This window comes from Mercenaria mercenaria, chromosome 4 (assembly GCF_021730395.1).
Source record: "Mercenaria mercenaria strain notata chromosome 4, MADL_Memer_1, whole genome shotgun sequence".
Taxonomy (NCBI): domain Eukaryota; kingdom Metazoa; phylum Mollusca; class Bivalvia; order Venerida; family Veneridae; genus Mercenaria; species Mercenaria mercenaria.
In genome coordinates, this window is record NC_069364.1 from 93043505 (window position 1) to 93069958 (window position 26454).

A 26454-nucleotide genomic window follows, 5' to 3' on the forward strand; every position below is an offset into this window, starting at 1 on the left:
ATCTTCAGAAGATCAAACATGGTACCGTAAAAGATAGCATCTGTGACGGTTGGAGATTAAGTTGTATTAGCGAATACTTTTTTTCCAAATGAAGACAGTGTGGATACTATTTGACAGAACCTTTTTGATACGGAGTTGCGCGATAGTGTTCAAACCAGGAACAATCTGATTTGAGCTACATTCGCCGTTCCAGCATTCTTGTGTTTATAGGTTTCATTCGAATTCATTTATTTATTAGAGTGAACATCCCGACAATATCAAATATTGTTCAGCGGAACAAAGTTCTAACTTATTTATACAGTTTTCCAGTTCAGGGGTTATATGTGAATGGATTTTAGGCACATCAGTTGTTTGCTTTTTGTCAATCTAAGTGCACTGTGTGCGTTTAAATTATTTACCCTTCTGATATTTTCCTAAACCTGCTTAATTTAGGATCGATGCGGAACGTTTAATTCAGTTTGAGAAGGTTTGACGAAATGTAAATAGTTGTTGTTCTGAACAGTATTGACGTCATTTCCGCCGTGACGCCGTCTATGTGATATTTCGCGCAGTAGATTTTCAATTACGTTGGTAATTGAACTTGTTTGTACAGTTTTATCTGATACTGTATTTCTATAGAAATTGCGTGGAAACAAAATGTTCGATGCACTGGGCCCTTGCAAGAAATATGTAATGGTTAACGCCTGTAATTTGTAGGATACATATTGTACGAAACGATTAATTCATCCTTCATTCCGAGTGAGCTCTGTGCCAATGCAGACAGTTTACTGATCTTCATCGTTGAATCTGGACAGTGAAGTTTGTATAAGTATGAAATATGTTCTACCCTACAATTGTATTACACACGTGTGAACGTTTCAGTTTGCTCAGTCTAAAAGCATTTTTTCTTGTATGTTCGTTGTCTACTAATTTTTCTCCGTCCAGGAAAGACAATTTCACGTGTAAATCATCTATCTTCGATTACTTTTTAATTCCCCTTTCGGATATATCAACAGGCGCACAGCCTGTGAAAGAGAAATATTTTTACAGTAGTATTGGCGGGAGATGTCAAAGTGATATTGAAAACAGTTAAAAATGTTAGATACAGTAGACGATAGAATAATCTGGTTGATAGCACACTTTGTTACAACTAACTGCATGTATGGCAGAACAAGATGGGAGGTTGTTCCATACGACGAGAGTATTTCGAAAAAGGAAAATTTATAATTATTGAAATGTACGTGGGAGACGTTACACACGTGGACATCTATATTTTCATAAGCGTAACTTTTCCAAAATGGCGAACATATGAATGGAAGTGTATCCACCGGAACAAAAAATAACGTCAACGTTGCTCCAGATGAGAGTGGCTCCAAACATATGCCACATCGTTATGTCAAGCCTGTAGTTTATTTCATATTCATTTTTGTAAAGAATTTGATGAGAAAAATTGTGACAGAGACGAAGAAGTAACACATTGATATTATTTTAATGACATGAAATAAGTTATGTTTATACCAGCTGAACTATTACTTCCACGTTTATGAATAATTCTGTTACGGGTTGTAACCAGTACCCCGAATATCAGCGCATAGGGTTTGTGACAATATGGGGATAGGGAAGGGGCAGTATACAGCAAAATAGGTTGTGGCATAACAATCATCGGTTAATAACGACTTCTCATTCTCTGAATTCGCTTATCTTTAACTTGTGATTAGCGGACTTCGAAGCATCGAAAAATTTGTTAAATAAGGAATGACAATTTTAGCAGATAAATAATGAGTTCTAACGTACAGTTTCTGTTTGAGTTCCGTCAACCATTACATTAAAATTGCATTAAAAGCATGGTAACAAGAATATAAAAGAGGGAAAATGAACTTTGTAATGTAGGCAAGCACAATATTTTAGCGACTTTTAAAACCACATAATAACAAATTATTTCCAACACACACGCACGCAGGCACACACACACATACGCGAACACGCACACACGCACACGTATTTATATCCTGTATATCAAAATAGTCCAAATTTTGATAAAAATGGTTGCGAGTTTGTGCAGTGATAAAAAAACCGACACTAATATAGAGCAGATGGTTTTAAAATGCAAATTGTCTAATATAATGAGTTTTTGAACGCTTGTGATAACAGACTGCCTATACTAATACAGCTCTAGTTCATTCGTACACAATCCTAGGCTTCGGCACACAAGCGCTATTCAAATGTCCATTGGTTGACAGAACTAATGAAAACTCGGAACTGAAAGGATTCATTTCAGTGGTACATTGGACTGATCAATAAGCCCAGAAGGAACAGTACTGGCGTAAACAAGATAGCCAGAATACTTCGTGGTTTAGAAATTTGTTTACCCACACCATAATCCAAAACGTTTTGAAATCATTATGTAACCGTTGAACAAGGAACCGTATTAAACAGATTTTATCATATATATTGTGAGTTTTTTTTTCACATCCCCATTAGATTAGTCCGTGAACTTTTCAAAATATTTTGACGGGAACATTACGTCAAATAGTATGATGCCAAATGCAGTCAAAAGCGTAAAGCTAAGAAACAAAGGATCAAAATTTACAAGAAATGGCACCGTTTTTGCATTGCATTCAAGGAAAAATAACAAAAACAAAAAACAAAAAAGTAAAAATGTTGAGTACATTCCACGCTGCCAACTTAGGAAAGCCAATATCATACCAAATATAATAAATACATAGGTGGTGTGGACCGCAGTGATATGCTTTCAACATTTTATTCAGAGCTTTTTTTTGTTTCTGTTCTGTGGGACCTTATGTCGGCCCTATTTCCAATACCAATTAAGTTGCCTTTTTCAAAATATGAAGCATAATTTGCCAATCTAAAGACAACAATCCCATTTGAAATTTTTTATTATCCAAAATATACTAGCAAAGTAAGTTTTGTTGCTTATGAAAGGGAAATGTCGTCAAAGTGATAAAACAACGCTGATATTCCCGCGCATTTCCCGGAAATTCAATGACGTTGATGCACAATGTTTTCATTTCTTAGATTGTTATCACGTTTTATGTTAGGATAGCGTTGGCGCATATTCATTTAAAGCTATAACATCATTCTGTAGATGTTTTAACACGAAAAAATACATGAGTTATTCCTATATTCATTTTATTTTTACCAGTTAAACTTGAAAAATAAAGTAGACTACTAAACTGTTATAATTAAGTGGTTACGATTCAAGTGTACCGAATTTGTCGGATTACCGCTTCAAAAAAGTCACATTTTGACCAGGGGCCCTTTTCCCTAAAATTCTTAAAACTATCCCAAAGTTATGTCAGAAAAAATTGTTGAAAAAGCGACAACTTTAAAAAAGGCTTATTAACGTTATAACAGACACAATTTGTAATAAGCAATCAGTATAATACAGAAGTCTAAAAAATACTGAAGTACCGAAATGGGAAGAGTGCGTTTCAAATGGCAAAAAGATAGACATTCAACAAGATCAGTCGCACTCATGTTTCTGTGTAAAATGAAATATAATATGTTTAAACTAAAATTTGTTGAATGATGCAAGGCTACAAAATAAGGTAAATCAGTACAGCTAAGGCAACAACTAACAACATATATATTGCTCCAAAGCCCTTGCTCTCTTTTACAACACAAGGTCTGGTCTGCAGCGGCTTATACACTCGTTCCCACTGTGTCATGATGGCATATCGAGCACCATTCCAGGGTCCCGGTCCCATTAATCGGTACTGGTAAGGTGTACAAGGTCCAAAGTAAACTTCGATCGCAAGTTTGGGATCAGTCCAAATGAGTTTACCTGAATTTCAAATACATGAAATATTGTTAAAGATAATAATGTTACTGAGTTTGCAACTGGCTCTTTGATGAATATGCTTAATCTGTTGCATTTTTTAGTTTTTTAAAGGAATCGATAAATATTACATTACGACTGGCTAAACACAAATTTTAGCAATTTACAGATCATCAACGACAACAATTTCTGTTCAGGCATAATTATACAATTTAACTAATGATAATATTCACATTATTTCATTGTATTTGCATAGTCATAGTGATTACAAAAAGAATAAATCATAAACAATGGATTGGACCACGAGTAATTTCAACTCCAGCTAAAAGAGTTAAGTAGAGGATGATCAAACATGACATATATTATCTATTTAAATTTCGATTATCAAATTGTCAATACTTCTAGTTTTTAGGGTATTTCAAATATATAACGAAGATATCTATATGATTTTAGTAATTGCAACTTAGTTACTTAGGTCTGGTTTACAGCCGATCATTTCTGCTAGTTCATCCATAAATGGGACGTAATCAACTTGTATAGTATGTCTCATTGATTTCTTGTATCTCAACGCCATGGCTGTCTGTTTATCTTTGATGTCATTCCACATACCATTACTATCGGGCAAATTCTTTAAACCCTGAAAATATATCAAACACACGTATCTATTTCCATTTTGTTTAATTTGCTATTTAAATATATGTTCAAGGACATTTATTTATTACCGAAATCGGATATTAAAATAGTTCAAAACAAACATCCCATTTAACTTCGTAATAAATCACGAAGCTCGGTTTTGTTAAGATGTTCACAAAATGAAAACGTTTTACGTCAACTACAAAAATAACACCATGTATACTGAAATGATGGCATCAATTGTAAAATATAATCACTTGAATGTCCAAAACAATGACAGAAGTAGCCTTGGTCACAACAAATACTGATTAACGTACTATAAATTCTCGTAAATCATAAATAAAATACAAAATATATCTGTTATAACAAGAAAAGAGCGATGGCTTCGATGCCTCAGATAGAACCTTAGATGAAGAATCGTAAATGTACGCCCGGTATGAAGTTCTAATATAAGGTGTAAAACAAAGGTAACAAACTAAATATTATACACGTGTCATCCAAAACAAACTTCTCAATATAAGTTCAACATACCTTAAATACTCTAGTGGCTAATCGGCATTGCATTTCACATATTGGCATTATTGCTCCAATCGGTTGGAAACACCCAATAATCGCCAGAGTAGTCTTACACAGATCAGGTGGAAACATATATTTATACAGATTTACTTTATTCTCTTTCACCTCTAAAACTTCCTTGTCGAGAAACGGAAAACCAAATATGTATCCAGTAGCAAGTACTACAGCGTCCAAATTATCAATTTCAGTACCATCTTCAAAGATCGCTCCGGTTTCAGTAAACTCAGCTACATTGGCTTTCACAATAACACCCCCTGAAATGATTCTGTTTGGAAGCTCGTCATTTACTGTGGGATGAGCAGCAAAAAGACCGTGTTTCGGCTTCAGGCAATATTTTTCATGATCAAATCTGTGGTTTAATTTCTTTTCCGCCAGCGTCAGTAATAATCGAGGAAATTTCTTCAAAATATTGACACTGAAACGGGTGGCAAACATGTCCCCAGGAACCCCTTTGTCGCCGACACGGTTGAATATCCATGATCCCGATCGTGTGCTCAAATATACCTGAAACACAGCTTATAACTTTAATTTGCATGCAGTTGTTTCCTTGAAATAAAGCGTAAAATGCAAGCAATTTAGTATTTTTCATATTTTTGCTAGTTAATAGTGACCCTGTTTACGTTTTTGTTTTTATCCTAAACGAGTTCCTTTTTTAATTATACAAATATTTTGACTCAACCAGGTTTTATCAAAGGTATCTTTTACTGAGTAACCAATTTCAGATCTTAAAATGGTACGAAAGTACTCGCGTAGACTTATTTTGGCCACTAGTAATGACAATTTTAGTATTAAATATGCATTACTTATACTATTACTATGCTAAGTAATTACAAGAACGTTAAATGTTTATTTCAACCATTGGCACTCAATATAAACTATCTAAGTTTTTATTCTAAAGGGCAATCTACATTCAAACCTGAGAAGATATACGACTAAGCTCTGTAGCAACATCCCCACCAGAGTTTCCAATACCAATGATCAACACTCTTTTGTCCTCGTAACCATGGTAATCCTTGTAATCGTGTGTGTGAGTCACCTTGCCTTTGAACGTATCTAACCCGGGGAATTTAGGTATATTCTTTTCTGCATGATGTCCGGTACAGATAAGAACACCATCAAATATATGTTTTTGTTCCTTGTTCTCGGAGTTCTTTGTTTTAATTTCCCACTTACCATCTGTCTTGAAATTTTCTGTCGGTTTCACAGACAAAACCTGGAAATGTATGACTTTTGCTGGTATTAAAGACACAGAAACCATAATCATAGGTCATATGGGAACCTTCTATGTTTTCTTGGTAGAGGAACCCCAAATGCCAATATCGGGGCATTATGTCGTCACTGGTGGGCACCTGGATAGAACCACTGACGTTCGTTAAACCAGCTGGATGGCTTCTTCATGCAAGATTATTCCACTACTGCTGTTATTTATCGCATACTTTTGAGACATATTGATTAGTGATGGACATATGTAAGGTTAACTGGTATGACATCCGACATATACCTGATAATTTCGAAAAATCTTAAATTACTACTTTATTGTGCTTACTTTCATATTATTTTATACATTTGCTGACTTACGATTGAATATAGAAATGTTTGTTATAAATAAATATTTTAATAGTATCAGAATGTTGTTGATGTTATTTATATGAAAACTTACTGATGTATAGTAGCACTGCAATGAAAGAAATTATGAAAAACATTCTTGCGTACACCATGTGGTGACAAGGATTCATTTTTCATTGATCGTCTCGAACGTATTACAAATGTTTATAATTAAAGCCATTCTTTCATCGGAGACCGTTCACACAAGATATTTAATAGTAATTGAAACTATCTCCAATTGTTTGGACTTAATTTCACAAAGTGCTTGGTAATGTTTACTTTTTTCACTGCTTACGATTATAGTATGATGTTTGCAGGTACAATGGGCGTATTCCGTGTAAAAATCATTAATGACCTTACTTTCTGTACTGGCAGTTTTGTACCGGTTTCCTTCGCCATTGCGATGGATATTTTTCACTCTTTAATATTACCCAATCAGGAGACAACTATAGGTTAGAGACCACCAATTGTTTTCCTACAGATTATGGCGTGTACGGCCTTCCATACATCGAAACAAATATATCTAATCTCATTTTTTTCAAGAACTGTCAAAGCTCCACCATATTATTGGACGAAACACATATGAACAGTGATACTTTATTCAAGTATTTTTCGTGTGAATGAGATGACCCCCTGTTTACATCGTTGGCATGGCGGGAGAAATTCGTTTAAAAAAAAACTTTTTTTCAATACACATAAAATGTAGCAAATTTTGTCAAAATGTGTAATAAAATACTGTAAATGCAATAAAAAATAATAAAAAAGACTTACTTCTTAGGTCTGTTTACACGACTGACCAACACACTACTAACATAAGCCAGTGAAACAGAAAACAATTGCACAGACGCAATAGACTGTCATGGAATGTGCAGCGTTTAAAGAGGAAGAGTAATGATATCGTCATTATTTTTTCTCTTAACAATTCAAAATGATTACGTTCTCAGTTAGGGTAGTAAAGACGCTTAGAAAAGTATTCAGTACACATTTTAAATATAGATAATTTTAATTATTGAAAGTTTTGATAGTTTTTAAACTTTAGGAATTCATGTTTCTTTCGAATTATGAAATCGTCATTATTTATGATATGCAGTTTATACATAAAATATTGATAGCTGTTTTAGTAGGAGTACATGCTCCCGAGCATGGAACAAATAAATCTACTAGTACAACATGCATTCATACTTTACATTATCGCTTCACATTTTGATCTGAAATATTTTAGAAATCAAAGTTTTAAGCACAGCCACGTTAGAATATTTCTGCGTTTAACTTCTAGAGCTCAGATATTAAGAAACAATACTGCTGTAATATAAAATGTTATTTACAATATTCTAACTTCTTACCTCTGTATTGAAGTTTATATGTTTTCGGAGTCCAAACTTATCCGCATACATATGAAAATACCGATCGACACATTTGTTGTGCATAAAGACGGGATATTCGTCTGGTATAGGAAAATCACTGTAGCACATCATCTCCTTCGATGTGTTGATCACCGTAGATTTCATAACACATGCCTGACCCTCCTCCACCTCTTCTGTGTAGTGCCATAATCCGCTGATATAATTTGTCCTCTCAAAACACACAGGTTCAAGTTGCTCGTCAAGGCAACATTTTATAGCAGTTAGGCCACTAGCGCCCGCACCAATAACTGCTATACGTTTCATGTTATTTCTTATAACCTATGATTAATTTACATTTCCCCAGCAACAGTACTCAAAACTTTACAACTGATTACATGTATTGTGACTGGTATTGCTGATTTATATACATAGCGAAGGAGAATACCAAAATTGCGATATCAATTTGATAAGCGTATGGTAATGCAGCTATTTATAGACGAATTACTTCAACCGGTGATAAGAACCACGTCCTGACCTACTTGTTTACCCTGTGATATCAAATATTGATATGTTAGAAAATAACCGAACACAAAACATTATCTCTGTCTAATGCATTACATGAACATATTGACACAGCAATGATTTAACTCAAGAAAACGTGTGCTTTAATTAATACACAATGCAACAAGAACAATTAAAATGGCAATGTAACCGTAATGCACTAGGTAAAAAAGGAAACACTTTTCCATTCACTGGACCATTATATTGTCCGATAATGTATATTATCACGTTGATTCCATGCTTATTAAAAGAAAATATTTACATTCGCCCTATTCTTTTCCATTGAAAATTATGAAATTCATTTCGTATGAACAGCAAAGGGAAAGGCGCGAATGTTACTTCATTGCTGCTTTGTGATAACCGACCGCTGTTTTGACGACGTCCGCGTATAGTCAGGGAGAACTTTCCTTAGATGACGTCGCAGTTGTTTCGTCTGGTGAACGGAATGGCCGGGAAGCTGATTTTAATGTTGAATGCCACAAAATATGTGCAGTTTATAATATTATCTTGTTTACAAATGGAAAGGAAATATAATGTAATTAAAAGAAATGAACTTTTTTTTCGGTGTTCATGCGAAATGATCGGCAAATTAAAGAAGAATCGCTAGGATCGGCAAATTAAACAAGAATCGCTATTCATGGATTTTCCGATCCTATTCTGTCGTTATTTTCGCACGAACACCGAAAAAAATCATTTCATTTCTTAATTGGATGCCGTCATGCTGCGCATATCTACATGCACATGAAAAAGTTCATCGTATCGGGCATCAGCTTAACCTATTCACCACTCATACAGAATTAGCAGAACTAATAAGAACATGTCAAAAATGACGAATTACTGTTCGGTAATAAGGCTTAAAGTGAAATGAAATAGAATAAATTGGCATATTTCCTTATAAACATCAACACTTAAAATTCAAAAAATGTGTTACCCGTTATGTAGCACCTCAAATGCGTTACCACACCCCAGTTACAAAGGTGATGATTTTTAGCGATTGAGAACATAATATGAAAAACAAGGTTCAATATATTCTGTAAATAAACCGAGGTGTGTTGTACATAACTGCAGATCAACCATGTAAAGATAACACTAGATAAGGCTATAATACATATACGTACATATAGAGTACCCCACTAGCTTGTTTGTTTTGTTAGGGTTTAACTTCTTACCGGCACAATTATAGGCCATTTGGCAACTTTCCAGTTTTTGACCTCAAGTGCCTCTCTGAGCATTATTTCATCACTGGCGAGCACCTTGGTAGGACCACCGACCTTCCGTAACTCAGCTAGATGGCTTCCTCACATGAAGAACTCAACGCCCCGAGCAAGGCTCGAACCCACATCGGTAAGGGCAAGTGATTTGAAGTCAGCGGCCTTAACCACTTCGTCACGGAGGCCCTATACACACTAGTGGGTCACCTTGTTTGATATGGATAATAAAGGCAATAATTTTAATACGTTCGTTTACAAAACACACCAAACGTATCAATAAATGAAATGTAAACATCTTTGAAATAACGGCAGTCCTGTATTTTTTTCTAAAACAAACGCCGTTAAACATGTAGAACCGAATCACACGTGCAGCAATTCTTACAAACATTTTCCGCCTTGTTTAGCTTGGTTTAAACTTTATTTCAGGAAGTTTGACATACATGGTATACAACAATAAATACATGAAATTAATGGATCGGAAAACAAGTTATTTAAAACTTATATAAATTCCTCTCCATATATGAAATAACTACAAATCATCAAATACCACATTGTCAGGAATCATGGCTAGTGATGTCTAATTTTATATGACAAATAAGAATTATATAACATAGTTGTAATGCTATCTGTTTCTACCGAATTTTGTAAAATTAAAAGGAGTGTTGCTTGAACCAAGTATATACTCACGGTACCGGGATGCAAATCGACAGAGCAGGGCCGAATTAGGTAGTAAACCTTTTTGTTGCGAGAATGTAACGCTGAACATCAACGATTAGAGATTTATTCTGCTCGAAAGAAAGCCTATCGTTGCCATTGAGAAGATTGTTTACTGACAATGGACATGGAGTATTTAAGAAAAACCTTTCACGAATTGTTTGATATTTACGACAACGAAGCAGGTAATGATCGACAGTCTCAGTGTTTCCACAGGTGCAAAGAGCGGATTCAGTTAAAGATTTTTTTTGGATGTCATAATTCAGAGAACTACACCCAAGACGCAATCGAGTATGTAGAATTTGTCCCTTTCTAGAGCCGCAGTTAAACAGAGGAGAAGATTTAGATAAGTTTTTGTTTAGTGCTGATTTGAAAGCTGTTAGGGTAGCTGCTTCTTTTGTCGTTTGTGGTAATGCATTCCAGTCACGGATTGTTTTGGGCAGAAATGAAGAATTGTAAGACTGTGTCCTGGAGTTTACACTTCTTATGTTTCTTAGATTGTAGCCTTAATCGTTAATTTGATCACGACCTGGAATGAGATCATGAGACATGTAAGATGGAGATAGACCATAAAGCATTTTGTAGAATAAGATGAGATGATGTTTTTTCCTCCGCTCTGCGAGGGTCTCCCACTTCAGATCATGTAATAGCTTCTGGATATTACATAATTTTGTTGCACCGGTTACTATACGAGCTGCTTCGTTATGAACTGCCTCAATATCATTTTTCAGAGCTTCACTACAGTTGTCCCAGACAACAACTGAGTATTCAAGAAGAGGGCGAATGAATGAAAAATACATTCGTTCAAGGCTAGAGCGGTTAAGCACAAATTTCAGCGACCTCATTATTCCAATCCTCTGCCATGCTTTTTTCAGTATGATGGAAATATGAGTTGACCACTTCAGGTCGTTTGAGAAAGTTAGTCCAAGATGTTTATGAGTAGATACCTCTGTGATTGCTGCATTGTTCATAGATAACATTGGATGATGTGGTTTGGAGTGTTTGCGTGAGAAGACCATTGATTCAGTCTTTGATGGATTGAAAGATACTAACCATGACTCAGACCAAGAATGAATACTTTGGAGATCTGAATTTAAGGCAGTTGATGCCTGATTGGGATTTTCGACTATTATGTACAGACTGGTGTCGTCAGCAAAAAGACGAATGTTAGAGTTGGTAATAGAGACAATGTCGTTGATATAGGTCAAGAACAGAAGAGGTCCGAGTATGGACCCTTGAGGAACGCTAGCATTAATCTGAGACCAACTAGAGGAGGCGTTTGCATAGACGACACGTTGTTTACGGGACGACAGATAGGAAGAAATCCACTGAATAAGTGCACCATTTACACCCAGTGAAGACAGTTTCTGTAAAAGTCCACGATGCCACACCCGGTCAAAGGCTTTAGAAATATCGCAGAATACTGCACGCACTTCCTTTTCTTCATCAAGGGCTCGGCAAATATCATTGTAGATAAATGTAATTTGTTTGACGGTGGAGTCGCCCTTAATTAAACCAGATTGAAAAGTTGTGAGGAGGATGTTGTTGACAAGGTAGTTGTAAAGGTATTTATGGGCACAGCGCTCCATGAGCTTGCCAGGACAGCTGAGTAGGGATATTGGACGGTAGTTAGATGGTTTTGACGGATCTTACTTTTTGAATAACGGTGTGACATTTGCAAGTTTCCAAGAATTTGGAAAGTAAGATTCCATCAATAGTTTGTTAAAAAATTTAGAAAGTGGTTCGGATAGTGCTGATGCGCCTTCGCGGAGAAGTTTTGGACTGACAAGGTCTGGACCACTGGCTTTTGAAGGGTCTGTAAGAGTAAGAGCATCTTTTACATCCTGGGGAGTGACCGTAATATCAGATAAAGATGAGTTGGTTAACATTTGGCTATGTGGTAAGGGACGATTTTGGTCGTCAATGGTAGATTGTGAGCAGAAATACTGGTTAAGAAGTTCTACTTTTCCCTAGTCTGTGGACTCTTCCATGTTGCCTTCGTATAAGGTTGGGATAGTTTTGGATGTTTGTTTTGTGTGTAAGTTGTTTTGCTGTTTTGAACCATAATTTGGCTGAAATATTGGATGAGTTAACTTTTTCAATTAATTTATTTTGATAATCTAGTTTTGCTTTGTGTATCTGATTAGTGACCTCGTTACGTACTTGCCTAAATGTAGCCCATGATTCAACTGTGTTAGACTTTTTTGCCCTTTTATGCATTTTATTGCGTTTTCTAATGAGTTTACGTAATTTAGTGTTTAGCCATGGGATGTTATTTGGTCGGATGGTTAGTACTTTATCTGGTATAGATTCTGATGCAGCTGATATGATACTCTGCTCTCTGTAATGTCTTGAGTAACCTTTTCGAGGTCATTACTGTCCATCAGAGTCTCCCAATTAGTTGCTTGGAGTTTTGCTCTGTAGTCATCATAGTTACCTCTGTTGTACAGCCAAATCTTGCGCTTAAATGAAATATGTTTAGGTTTGTCTAATTTTAGAACAGCAACGACTGGACAGTGAAAACGAGTGAGGTTTGGAATGAAAGGGTCAGCAACAAAGCTAGAAATGACTTGGTTCGTGTTCTTCACAAACATAAGGTCAATAAGAGAATTAGAGTGTTCAGTGAAGTGGGTAGGGAGTGTTTTGAGTTGTTCTGCATTGTACGATGCCATTAGGTTTGTTATTTTATTTGAAGTGGTGTTAAGAACATTGATGTTAAAGTCTCCTGTAACAAGTATGTTATCACACGACTGGTTGAAAGCTTGATCTATGCTTTGTTCTAAGAGAAGCCAATGGTTATTGTTTGAGTCAGGTGGTCGATAGATACCTCCCAAGATAATTTTACGTTTGTTAACAATAAGTTCTAACCAAAGCGCCTCAAGACCAGTAATAGCAAGATCTACTCTTTCTGAAGCAATTATACCCTCTCGGACATAAATGGCGACACCACCACCAATACGGTTCATTCTATCACATCGAAAGTGTGGTTGAAAGTTTGGCAAGAGTAGGTCATCAGATACAACAGACATATTCAGCCAAGTCTCCGTGAAAACTAAAATGTCATATGATTGAGACTCGACTTCAAGAATCTCGATCTTGGGTTTCAAGCTCTGTATATTTAGATGCAAAACACTAAGACCATTGTTCAACACCTCACTGTATCCAGAACAAGATGATGTATCTGACACTGTAGTGTCAGGGCCTGGATTGGGTTGAACATCTCCAGAGATTAAAAGAAGTACATAGTATATATATACCGAAGTTAATATCAGTAAGAAATCGCTGATTATTACAAGATACGGTAACATGTAATAGGACTTCAAAATCAATGGACGGCGCGCACAATGGTTAAAGGACATACACATAATCAAGGTGGATCGAATATCATACATACTGTTATGTGCTGCGCCGCCAGACAGTAATAGACAACAGGACTACCTAGAAGGAAAATCATGCTTGTCGGTTCTAACACCCCGCCAATACCGTGAATAATACAAAGAAAACAAACGAAAAACGAAGTAAAACAAAACATGATCTGATTGATAAAACTAATCAGTATTTGAAATCGGACTAATGTTTTGAGAATAAGATATGTAGCGATTATTGAAATTAGAATAATTAGAATGAACTGTTTTTAATTTCATCGTGCATAAAAAAATAAGAAATAGAGACTTAATGAACTTCTATATGATTTTGAAAGATTTGTAACTAAGCGTAGCGAAATAATGTTTGATACCGTATGTTTTATGAAGTAATACATTTCTTATTATCATGGTTTGTTAGAAACCTAGAGTACGGTATGATAGATTCAAATTGCGTGCATGCTAACATATAACGTGTCATGCAGATATAAAAAATAAACATAAACATAAAACCAGTAGGTAATAATGATAACATTACAAAAATGCATGATTTACAGAAAGTTCACTTGTAATAGATATTGATGAAACAGAAGATGAGTAAGATCTGAATCTGCTTTTGTTAATACTAAACAGCGGCTTACTTTACAATACAAATTCTAGGTTATAAATAGTGTTAAAAGTTTGGAATGAATATGGCATGAAAATAACCTTCAACAACAAAGCGCAATACGCAACACATTAATACCGAAAAAAAGCTCAAGCTCGACCAGGATATAATATCACAATGAATTTCGCAGAACAGTAACGGGTATTAACAAACAGTATTTTATTTAAAATAGTTCTACAAGTATCTACATTGTGAAGTAAGTCTATCTTGTACTTCAGTTACAAATTTGAAACTAATTGCGTAAATGCCGACATAAAAGTTCAAATAGATTGTCTCATATTAGAGTCGTCATAAAAGTTCAAACAAATGATCTCATTTTAGAACCGACATAAAAGTTCAAGCAAATGGTCTCATTTTAAAGCCGACATAAAAATTCAAGCAAATGGTCACATGTGAAAATCGACATAAAAGTTCAAGCAATGTAGAGATAGACCCTAAAATATTCAGTGATAGTATTACATTAAATAAAGTCTAGAAATTGATTTCCGAGTCATTGAAATAACCAAAAATGATTTCACAAATGTGAAGTTTATGATAGTTTTGTTAATATCAATAACAGAAGTTTTAATTTTTAATTTAATTTTGTGATCCACAAAGAATGACAACCCTTGCCTTGGGCTTGTACTTATAAGTAGAAATCTATTAGTTTACTTCCCTTGCAATTACCCAATTGAGTGGAGTGAAAACCGTTTTAGACACAATATCATACTTTTTTGCACAACAAAATCATTTAGGATTTATTCATTTGTGTTTGATTTACCCCTCAAGACATGGTTCCTATGATTCTGTCAACTTACATATGGTAAAAAATTAACTTTTAACAAGCCGATAATACAATGAAGTACCAGAAGGTAAATAATAGTGCAGATAATACAGTTTTGCTTGTATCAAAATGTCATAATAGAACCACTTTTGTAATACAGAACACCTGGTAGGATTAGTAAAGATGCAATTATATTGATCTCTATTTCCTATGCCTAAGCAATGGTCTCATTTTATAGCCGACATAAAAGTTCGAGCGAATGATCTCATTTTAGAGCCGAAATAAAAAGTTCAAGCAAATGGTCTCATTTTAGAGCCGACATAAACGTTCAAGCAAAGGGACACATATGAAATCGACATAAAAGTTCAAGCAATGGTCTCATTTTATAGCCGACATAAAAGTTCAAGCAAATGGTCGTTTTAGAGCCGATATAAAAGTTCGAACGAATGGTCTCATTTTAGAGCCAATCTTACCAATTAAAACCAATTAAATCGCTTTTACCCATGGTCTAACTTGAACTCTTAATATGCATACTAAAAGTATATCATTGCAGTATGCAAACTGCATATATAGATAACATTTTAAAACAAGTCCGCACTGCATGATCAATATACTAAATATCATTATAAAGTACCGTGACTTACAGTTGTATAAACCACGGGCATCAGTACCTGTCCTAAATTCATATATTGTAGACATTATATTGACTAAAAGTGCATATGTCGTCTATGTATAATACAATGTTGACTTATATAAAACTCTCTGCCGTGTACAACACACTGTAATTCTTGTTCTATTATAATATTCAACACGCATATACTACTTAGTACATGAATATATCCTTTGAAAAAAATAACGATATAAGGCAGCCTAGGTTTTATACTAGATTAAATAACCTCTTACTATTAAATAGCTAAAACGCTATTTCTAACAGACGAATTAAATAATGTATTGCTACAACAATGGTAGTATTAGATTTGATAAGAGCAATTTCTAGATTGTTCAAGTCGCTCTCAATTTTAATTTGCACGAAATTAACCTATATACTAGAAACTGATTACAACATTTGTACACGTACCGACTCTTGTAAGGCCAGGTTATTCTCAAATTGTATGTCATCTTAGTTAGCGGCAGGTTTTGTACAAAACACATATATACTCTAAAATAAACAACATATACAAAACATTGGCAAATTTAGTGCATTTTGAGCGCTATAATGATATTAATATTATGTTTAGCTTAAGAAGTAATTCTTTTAAGAAGATTAACATTTTACATGTACCTGGAAAGTATGATTATTTTTATAACTAAAATATAAACATCCGTTACTTACAATTTCACATTATTCTATCTATTTTATACATTACCGATTCCTCACAATTATACAAATAAACACTACGTGTAAACAGAATCAAGGTCTTTGACGGACAAGCGTATTTTTCAAACTATGGGTCGGCTAAGATTTGATGAAAGATGGGGACTTCTGCAAGTCATATTTGATTTTAGAATGATGTGTAACTCATATCGAAACCATGCAAATTCATGAAAACTCTGAAACAGCATTGGCGGATAAAACAGTTAATCGGATCTAACACAGTTTACTCATTTTCAGCAGTATATAAATTTCCATCCGATATGACTTTACCCTTATTGTCAGTTTGTAGCTGTTAGAAAAACACTTTATTAATATTTAGACAGATAAAAAACGATGTCATTAAATGGTATGATCAAATAACGTTAAACATTACCAAGTAAATTTCAGTAGTCAGCATCTCCTCACACATCGGTGAGTTGGCTAGAGTCATTGCAACACATTTCGTGCAGAACTGAAAGGCTAATGCTTATGATAAAGCATATTTATAGTCTCCAATGGTATCCCGTGTGGTGACTTGAAAACTCATATGGGAAAATTAGACCCATCGATTTTTCGCACGAGTGAAAATATTTTATATAGCGCAAAGAAGGAGTCCTTTACTCTACTTAAATTTTTGGAAAAAGTATTATAGGTATTTAAGCTTTGCAAACGATGTGATAATATTCAATGTATTGTCTTTCTTATGAATATTTTATTTTTAAAATGATTTTAAAAGAAAATGGTCTTTTTTTGCGTGTACTTTATGTCTGTCTATCTACAATAGATAATTTGCTGAAATTTCTTCTGTTTATCAAAGAATAAATAAATTCCTTGAAGACCATTGCAAACGACTTAGCAATCTATATTCATTTAGCTATTGTTTCATATTAACTTCAGTTTTCTAGGCGAAGAAGAAAATGGTCATTTTTAAGCATTTTGAAGATGAGTATAGTTTTTTTCCGTTTTCGGAAAGACTTGAACATTCTCGTATATTTCCGTCAATTCTTACGGAATTTAAGTTACTTACGATAAAGACTAATTTCTTCTCACCCGTTAAACTGCCTACATGTACGGATTTATAAATTAGTGGACGCTCAATAATATGATTTTGTTTTGAGCTAGCATTAATTTCTAGTCAATAGGCATTTAAAAATTTAAATTGCGATCTTTAAAATGGCTCCTAATTCAATACCTGCTCGGTATTCAGATTGAAAATTTGACTTTGATTTTCGAACTTGTTCGACATGCAGTGCTAGATTTTCGAAACGTCGAGCTAGCTTGCAAATAAAATCAATGCAAGATCGAAATCCATCTGTTTCAAAAGTTAGTTTCACATTCAATCCTAGCTTTAAATTCGATTGTTTTCAAACTTCGAGCAGGCTTGAAATATAATACCGGGAATAATCTATTTAGATTTTTGAAAACTTGAATTTCGATATATCCGATCTTGCACGACTTTTAATCTTTGAATTATGATCTTGAGCAGATCGAAGTTTCAGTAATATATTGAAATTCAGCTTTTCAAAATTTAAAGTACGATTTTCGAGCTGGCTCGACACAAATTGCTTGCTCGATATTTGACTTTAAAAAATCAATATCAATCTTAGAACAGGCTGTTCATTCAATACAAGATCGAAATTCGGCTTTTGGAATATTATGACTTTCGATCATTGATCTGGCCCGAAATTAAATGCAGTTTTGAAATTTGACGTTTTTCGATCTTCAGGGGTAGCTTGGGATCAAAATTCGACAAGTTATGAAGTTGAATTTCGATCTTCGAGCAGGCATAAGATTCTAAGGTAGTTCGACACCGCTCACGACACAATAATAAATATGCAGTTATTTGATCACACAAAAAATTTAAAACATTTATTTCGTAATCATCAAACAAAGTATTATAAAAGCGAGCTTCCATCTGATTGTAAGATTTGAAACTTTCTGATTTATCTTTGCAATCACGTTTCAAGTTTATTCAATACTCAATTCATGTAATTCATGACAATATGAGCTATAACATATATACATATTATAATATATAAAAGATATGTAAACATGTACGTGTCTCGTTTTGTCAGACTTGACAATATTCCTTAAATCCATATGATCAAAAGTATTAATGTAACGGTACATTGGCGAAGACGGAATTACTTGTTAGACATCGGCCAAAAATACGGAGTTGACCGAAATCTAGCGAACAGTCCCGACAGCAGATTTACCCGGCAAAACTTATTATCTGCTTTTGTGGTAATTTTCCCATATGGTTAGCAAATGGAAGTCACAGAAAACACTCAAATTCCGGAAGCCTCCAGAGTTTTTTTGCGTGCCAGATGTAAAACACAAATACACCGGACGCTCAATCCAGACTTCGAGGAGCGGGGAATTGGACTTCGTAGTCAGGCATTGTTACCACTGACTGTTGTTTAGCAACACTTCAGTTTATCGTAACTTTATATTGTTCTAAATCCCCTAATTCCAAAGGATCACATCTTACAACTTTGTTATTTCTAAACATAATGGGCATGAATTTTTAAGTCAGTGAGCATAACCTGATGTACTCTGTCTGGCTGGAAATTATTTTATCACACTATTGTGTTTTAAGGTAACGTATGTAACATGTTTCTACGAACATCCGACAAACGAAAACATGCATACATGCATGTTTGTAAGAACCTTTGACCGTTACTCTTCACAGATAAGGCAGTAGTATATGCTGGTCAAATGTAATGAAGTATGTTTAAACATTTACAATATAAACAGAAACATATGTGTGCAAATAACGTACGCAGATTATTGACCACTTGTCGCTAAGGCTAAAAGACATATCATATTTGTAAGTATATGGCAAGTAATTGTGACATCCGAACTGATTACAGTTTGAGTACAGTGTAATACATATTCATTTGAATTCAAAACAAATATGGTTTCAGCACTGTAATATATATCTTCAAACGCACTAAGATAAAACCGAATTGCAAGTATATACCTTCCGGTAAGTCGTTAAAAAATTACGACAATTCACGTGCTTTTACGAATTCAGTTTTCGATACAACACAGTGCCAATTACTGTTATCATTAGATCTATATTGAACCTTTAAAGCAAAATCACTATCATCAATGTTGATTAAACTATTGAGTCAGCAGTGCCCATTTATTCAGTGATGTAGTCATTACATAATAATGACGGAATGACGATTGAATAATTGCTTAAAATAACTAAGGTGTACGGCTACAAAATAAGGTAAAGCAGTACAGCTAAGGCCACAACTAACAACATATATATTGCTCCAAAGCCCTTGCTCTCGTTTCTAACACATGGTCTGGTCTGCAGGGGTTTATACACTCGTTCCCATTGTGTCATGATGGCCTGCCGGGCACCTTTCCAGGGTCCAGGTCCCATTAACCGATACTGGTAGGGCGTACAAGGTCCAAAGTAAACTTTAGTTGCAAGTTTCGGGTCGGTCCAAATAAGTTTTCCCTATGTTCAAAAAACATTTAATAACAAATCATGCCATGAAATTAACATCTAAATTAGAATCTTCAAAGGAATCAGACAAACTGTTTAATAGAAGTACTTGTGGGGGGTTTACAGTAATAAAATTGATAAATATAAAACGGGGTTTAACTACACCGAGTTAAGCAAGTCATATATTTTAACATAATATTATATCTGTTACACAAAGAAAATTTGGTCAATATCCGACAAATTTAACTGTTGTAAACAATCGCCCCCCTTTCCTAATCAAAACTCTACACAATGTTACTTGCTATTTTTAAACTTCTGATGAAGTATATGAAGATTTTTTGAATTCAGTCTAGCTAGCAATTATTGGTAATAAAACAATTAGTATGTGTAATAACTAAATTGGATCTATAAAATATTTTTACTTATGTCTGGTTTACAGCCTATGATTTCTGCTAACTCATCCATGTATGGAACGTAATCCACTTGAATGGTATGTCGCATTGCTTTCTTGTATCTCAACGCCATGGCAGCCTGTTTGTCTTTAATATCTTTCCACATCTCATTGCTATCCGGCAGGTCTTTTATGCCCTAGTAATATTTGCAAGGATATTCCCGTTATAGCTGACATTTCAGAAGATACATACATACAATATAAAGTAATGAAGTAAGTAATTTTTTAAAGAACAGGGGAGTAAACATGTGTTCACAAGATGATTACGTGCAGTAAACGCACCATTTTGTACGTGTATTTGTGTGTTCCATGGGGTACCTCGGACTTATAAAGACCCTACAACGCATACTTACAACAAATTGGACCGGAAATTAACGATTTTTTAAAATGATATTCACTTAATTAAGCATTGTACATTTTTTTTCTCTTACAGCCTCTGCAGAATCCCTCGGAATATGTTGTTACCTAAGCCCTAACCAACTACTGCCTCTGGATTCTGCAACAAGCACGAAGCACAAGTGCTATCCCAACATAAACGAAAGAACAGTGTAGTATACGCCCATTTGTCTTTCAGTTATCAAGTAGTTCAATTTTTTCCGTTATATAGTCCTCAATACAAACAGTAACAGCTATCATGCTTAAAAACATACACGGAGAATATCTGGTAACTACAATTACCAAACGACGTTTGCAGTAAGTTCCTGTATGATAAAACAAAATCATGGGAAATCCGCAAAAAAACAAGATGTAAAACAAGCACCTAGAAATAGAACAGTACAGCTCTATCAAAGACTTAGAAAAGCAATTTTTTGTCATTTTACGTGCATCTACAAACTCAACTTACCTTTAAACACTCTAGTACTACACGACACTGCTTTTCGCTCTTTGGGCATAATTGCTCCAAGGCTGGAAACACCCAATAATTGCCGGGGTTTTCTTTTGCAGATCCGTGGAAACATGTATTTTACAGATTGATCTTGTTCTCCTTCACTTCTAGAACATTCTTATCAAGAAACGGGAAGCCAAATATGTACCTGTAGCAAGTACTACAGCGTCCAAATTTTCGACTTAAAACCATCTTCAAATATTGCTCCATTTCAGTGAACTCTGCTACATTGGCTTTTACAATAACACCCCGGAAATGATTCTGTTTGGAATTTTTCGTCGTTCACTGTGGGGTGAGCAGAAAAGATACCATGTTTCGGTTGAAGCAGTATTTTTCGTGATCAAATTTGTAGTTAATTTTCTTTTTAACAAGATTCTGCATCAAATTAGGAAAACTTTGCAATAGAATGGTATTGAAGCGAGTTGAATGGTTCATGTCCCCGGGAACCCCCTTATCGTCAACCCGATTGAATATCCATGATCCAGATCGGGTGCTCAAAAAAATCTGAAATATAGATACATGTAAGAACAAACTTCGATACATATGTTTAAGTTAAATATTCAAACGCATACGAATGTAAGTAATTTTGTTCCTCGGCAATTTCTATTATTAATTTTGGTCTATCTCGTTTTGTAGTTGTCACCGTGAACCTACGATTGTCATGAAAAAAACTCATGGTTATTCACGAAGCTAAGATGATGAAAGTTGAAAGCCGAAAACACGAATCACGATGGTGAATTCACAGCATAACGTTGAAGAAAACAGAAAACTGTCGTAATCGGTTTTAGACTTGTTTTCCCCCCACAAACATGGTTTCGTCTTTCGATTTCGTATTTATCCATTATGCTGACTTTCGATTTTTTTCACGATCATGGTTTGGACATTGGTCATTATGTCTCCCACATTACAGTGGTGTGGGAGACATATTGATTTACTCCTGTCTGTGTGTGTGTCTGTGTGTCTGTCTGTGCGTGTGTCTGTCACAAATCTTGTCCGCACTCTAAGTCGAACATTTCTCAACTTGAACAAAATGTGTTTGCCAGTAAGTCCTCGGCCAAGTTCGATAACTAGCCAAATCGGCCCAGGTACTTCGGAATTATGGCCCTTGAAACTTGTTTTTGATAATCAAAGCACTGAAAGTCTGATAAGGCAGTTGTGGGAGACATGCGCTTTTCTCAAAAGAAGCTCTAGTTGTGATGTTGAATTTCACCACACTGATTATGATTTTCATGATCGTACCTTACTTTAATCACACAGATTATACTTTCAGTATTCGATACTCCGCCACCCCCCGTGATTTTCTTTTTCATTATCGTGGTATTGTGATAAATGACTTTCGTGAGGGGATTCAAAAACAAAATAAAATAACCCAGCGTCTAAACGGATTTCAAAGAGAAAACCCACTAGCTAACCTGAGACGAAATTCGACTAAGTTCTGTACAACATCCCCGCCAGAGTTTCCAATACCGATAATCAGAACTTTCTTGTCCTCGTAACCATGGTAATCCTTGTAATCATGGGTATGCGTCACTTTGCCTTTGAACGTATCTAACCCAGGGAACTTTGGTATATTCTTTTCTGCATGATGTCCGGTACATATAAGAACAGCATCAAATGTATGTTGTTTTTCTTTCTCGTCGGACCTCTTTGTTGTAATAGACCATTTTCCGTCCGTCTTAAAACTTTCTGTTGGTTTCACGGACAAAACCTGTAAATATTAATGATTTTTAAACATGACTGTGCATTTGGGCTTACAGCAAAAATACATATTGTTTATCCGACACCTTCTCCCAAATTGTTAGGACTATATGAATATAAATAATCATTGCAACAAAAATGCATTTAACATATTCTGTTGAATATCTAGATTAAACGTCAATGACTAACGATTTATTATCTACTATCGTCGCAATTAAAATATCGATCCTATGAAAATAGTTTACAACTATTCGGGAATTGTTCTTTTGCTGAAGTAAAAATACATTTATCTCGTATTTTCACAAAACATCTTCTAAGTTAGGGAAGTTATCAAATTTAGGAATTAATGCAATACGCAATCGTTTTAAGAGGAGATTTACAGAACTGGTATGTAGTGTTATTGACAACATTGTGACAAATTCTTTTTTCTGTTCCCCGCCTCGGTAGCCGAGTACTAGAGTGCCCGGTTCGAATGACCGAGGTCATGGATTCGCTCCCAGGTCGCGTTATACCAAGACGTGAAAAATTATACTAGTAGATTCTTGGCTTGGCATTCCACATTAAGAAGATAGTTTTAGGACTGGTCAGCCCGTGTCAAATAATTTGACTGGTGGGGTATCGTATCAGGTGTCTAGGGCATGATTTTCCCAGTGAGGCAGAACTATAAAGTTTGGCATTGTACTTACCGCCCCAAGGTTGACACCGTCCTTTAAATGACTGAACAATTGTTAAATAAAGACGCCAAACCCGAACACACAGACGCAAGCACACATACATTAATGGTAATATGTGTGTAAATTTCGGTCTGGGATATTTTCAGAAACTGAAAAAAAATAGGGCACCATGTTCCATATGATTTATTTTTAGAAATTAAAAAATAAATCCTGGATAATTCCGTACCTCTGTGTGAAATTGATATTTTTCCCCGAGCCCAAACTTGTCCGCATACATGGGGAAAATATTTGATCAACACACTTTTTTGTGCATATAGATTGGATACCCTCAGGTATAGGAAAGTCACTGTAGCACATCATCTTTTTGGGAAATGGGGTTACACTGTAGATTTCATAACGCACGCCTGACCCTCTTCCACCTCCTCTGTGTAGTGCCATAATCCGCTTATATAGTTTGTTCTCTCGAAACACACAGCTCGAGACCCTCGTCAAGACAACATTTTATAGCTGCTAGTCCACTACAGCCAGCACCGATAATTGCTACGCGTTTCATTATTTTATATGATTTTATGATGCAGTAGTTGCCTGGATTTAACAGCGTGTCCTTACACTGAAAACAAACACATGATAGGACTGATTACCTTGGCCGATAAAATGTGTTTATATAGAGAATGCAAATATCATTGACCTCGGCTGATAGGAAAGATTATAATTCACCCACTTTTTTAACCTGAAACTTATGCAAATCAATTAGAGAATTTGTCTGTTTCTTCGTTTCTACTACGGTAACCGTCGTCTATAAAATATGACTGAAAAAGTGTCGTATTGTATTACAGGTAATTTCAGCCTCTTGGATAGGCGCACCCTCCGGAGAGGTATATTTATTTATATGAACTGTACTCACTACTCCTCGTTTAAATGGGTCAACAGTGTTGTTGTACTTATACAATTGCCTGGCCCGGTTAATAGGTTGGTCAGGGCTACGGATATGCGATATGTATTGTATTTTGTCATTATTTTTTAGCATGGATCCCTTCAGTTTGGAACCTTCCATGTTTACAAACGAGTTTGTTTATTTAATGAGAAGTAGGTGCTTTTATTTACAAGTGCACACTACGGTGTATATATCCATATTTGTACTGAAGGTTGTGGTTCGGACAAGTTATGTGGACGCTTATTAGGCACAAGGAAAAAACGTATTCTTCCAAAAAATCCGAAGTCAGACGCTCTGTGCACGTGCCGGAAATACACATTTTTTAATTCGATAGTACATATCTCATTCGGTATATCGCATGTTACCGTAGAGAGATCGATCCCGATTTTCTTCGCGACGAAAATCAGTAGGATCGATTCCCTATAACTCTAATATGAAATAAGGCAAAGCCTCAAAGCGAGCTCAAAGAAATCGGATTTAGCTAAAAATATGATGCATCATTTATTTGTCACAAAGAACTATTCACTAGTCACAAGAATTCAGGAAAACCATTCTCTTGAAAAAGTCTACATTTATGTCACCATACCATAACAGTGAATTCATAGGTTGCAAAATTTATGAGAAGCCGGTGTCACGGTGACGTCATTACCGCGTTCCCGTTTCTTTCTGCTTATTAATGACATTTTTTCCATTTTCTGGCCGATGCTTGATCTTTTAAATACAAATAATATTTTTTTCAAACAACTGGAAATCATTCTTTCATTATTGTTGAGTGATGAATAATTTTAGCGTAAAATGAATTCTGTATTCACTCCGGAAAGAAGTACTTCCTGTGAGCACCAGTCCGCTGGGGTGCCCCGTTTTAAAACTTCCGACGAAACTTTCAAATCCATCACCAAGTGTGCAAGTATACTTGCGTTACCGTAAAGCTCGATTCTCGAGCAGGCCCTTCGGCCTGCTCTTCGAGCTCGCTATAAAACTAAAACCCAAATAGAAAGCTTGATTTCCACTTCCGTCCATGAACGGCTCAATCAAACAACCTACAACATTTCCTTAATTAATGTGGTGTTGGAGGGTCCTGTGGTTTCCATTTTTCTATTTGATCAGTCCATCTTCATTTACTCCAATATTTTGCAGGGAAAAAAATTTCAGAAAAAAAAATCAGGCAATAGTTTTGTAAAAGTCTTTAACACACTGCGAACAACTTGTCCATGGGTGTTGCGGGGAGCTTTCAAACATGATTATATTAAAAATTATATATAATCAAAATAACTTTGCTAAAGTTACCCGGCCGAAACAAAAGTAGTTTTATCAGAAGATCGTGCTAAATTTCTATGATGAACTTGTCCATCTTTCAATGTGCAGGCTGATCACAATCTGCGGTGGTCGCAAAGGCAGAATTAATCGTGTCCGGCAGGGCGAGCTCACACATTAATCAACATCATATATGCATCCAGTAGACGAAAATGCGGACACGCCAGACGCAGACAGGTGAACGGACATTGTCATAATTAATACGATCCCATGTAAAATATCGTGAAATTTGAAGGTTCCTCTGAATCAATATTTTTGATATTTAAGGGAGCTCCACAAATTTATACCGGCGGGGGCGCAACTCAAACATTCATCGTTGATCGACCTAATTGGTTATTCTCTTTAATGACTAATACGCCGACAGTTTATTTGTTACGTTTCAGATAAATAATATCCTGCAATGTGCAGTTTAGTTGACACAAATTCTTTTTTTTCTTTTTCAATTTTCGCACAGTTCTAGAGCATAA

The 26454-nt window shown here is 35.3% G+C and overlaps 1 protein-coding gene and 1 pseudogene across 1 annotated transcript; both read right to left on the reverse strand.

The window, feature by feature from the left end:
• Positions 1-2858: 2858 nt before the first annotated feature.
• On the reverse strand, positions 2859-8377 carry LOC123552454 (flavin-containing monooxygenase 5-like). The gene is made up of 5 exons (XM_045342125.2): positions 7936-8377; positions 5904-6200; positions 4943-5491; positions 4250-4415; positions 2859-3784 (listed from the first exon to the last, which is right to left on the reverse strand). The coding sequence occupies exons 1-5, from the start codon at positions 8257-8259 to the stop codon at positions 3537-3539; spliced, it is 1584 nt and encodes a 527-aa protein (XP_045198060.2). The 5' UTR covers positions 8260-8377; the 3' UTR covers positions 2859-3536.
• Positions 8378-18423: 10046 nt separating this feature from the next.
• Positions 18424-24353, reverse strand: LOC123552455 (flavin-containing monooxygenase 5-like; annotated as a pseudogene).
• Positions 24354-26454: the final 2101 nt, after the last annotated feature.

Coding starts and splice junctions, on each gene's coding strand:
- LOC123552454 (XM_045342125.2), bottom strand. CDS start 8,259: ATGAAACGTATAGCAGTTATTGGTGCGGGCGCTAGTGGCCTAACTGCT. Junction 4,416..4,942: donor TAGCCACTAGAGTATTTAAG/GTATGTTGAACT, acceptor ATATATTTTCAG/GGTTTAAAGAATTTGCCCGA. Junction 3,785..4,249: donor CGGCTGTAAACCAGACCTAA/GTAACTAAGTTG, acceptor TTTGAAATTCAG/GTAAACTCATTTGGACTGAT.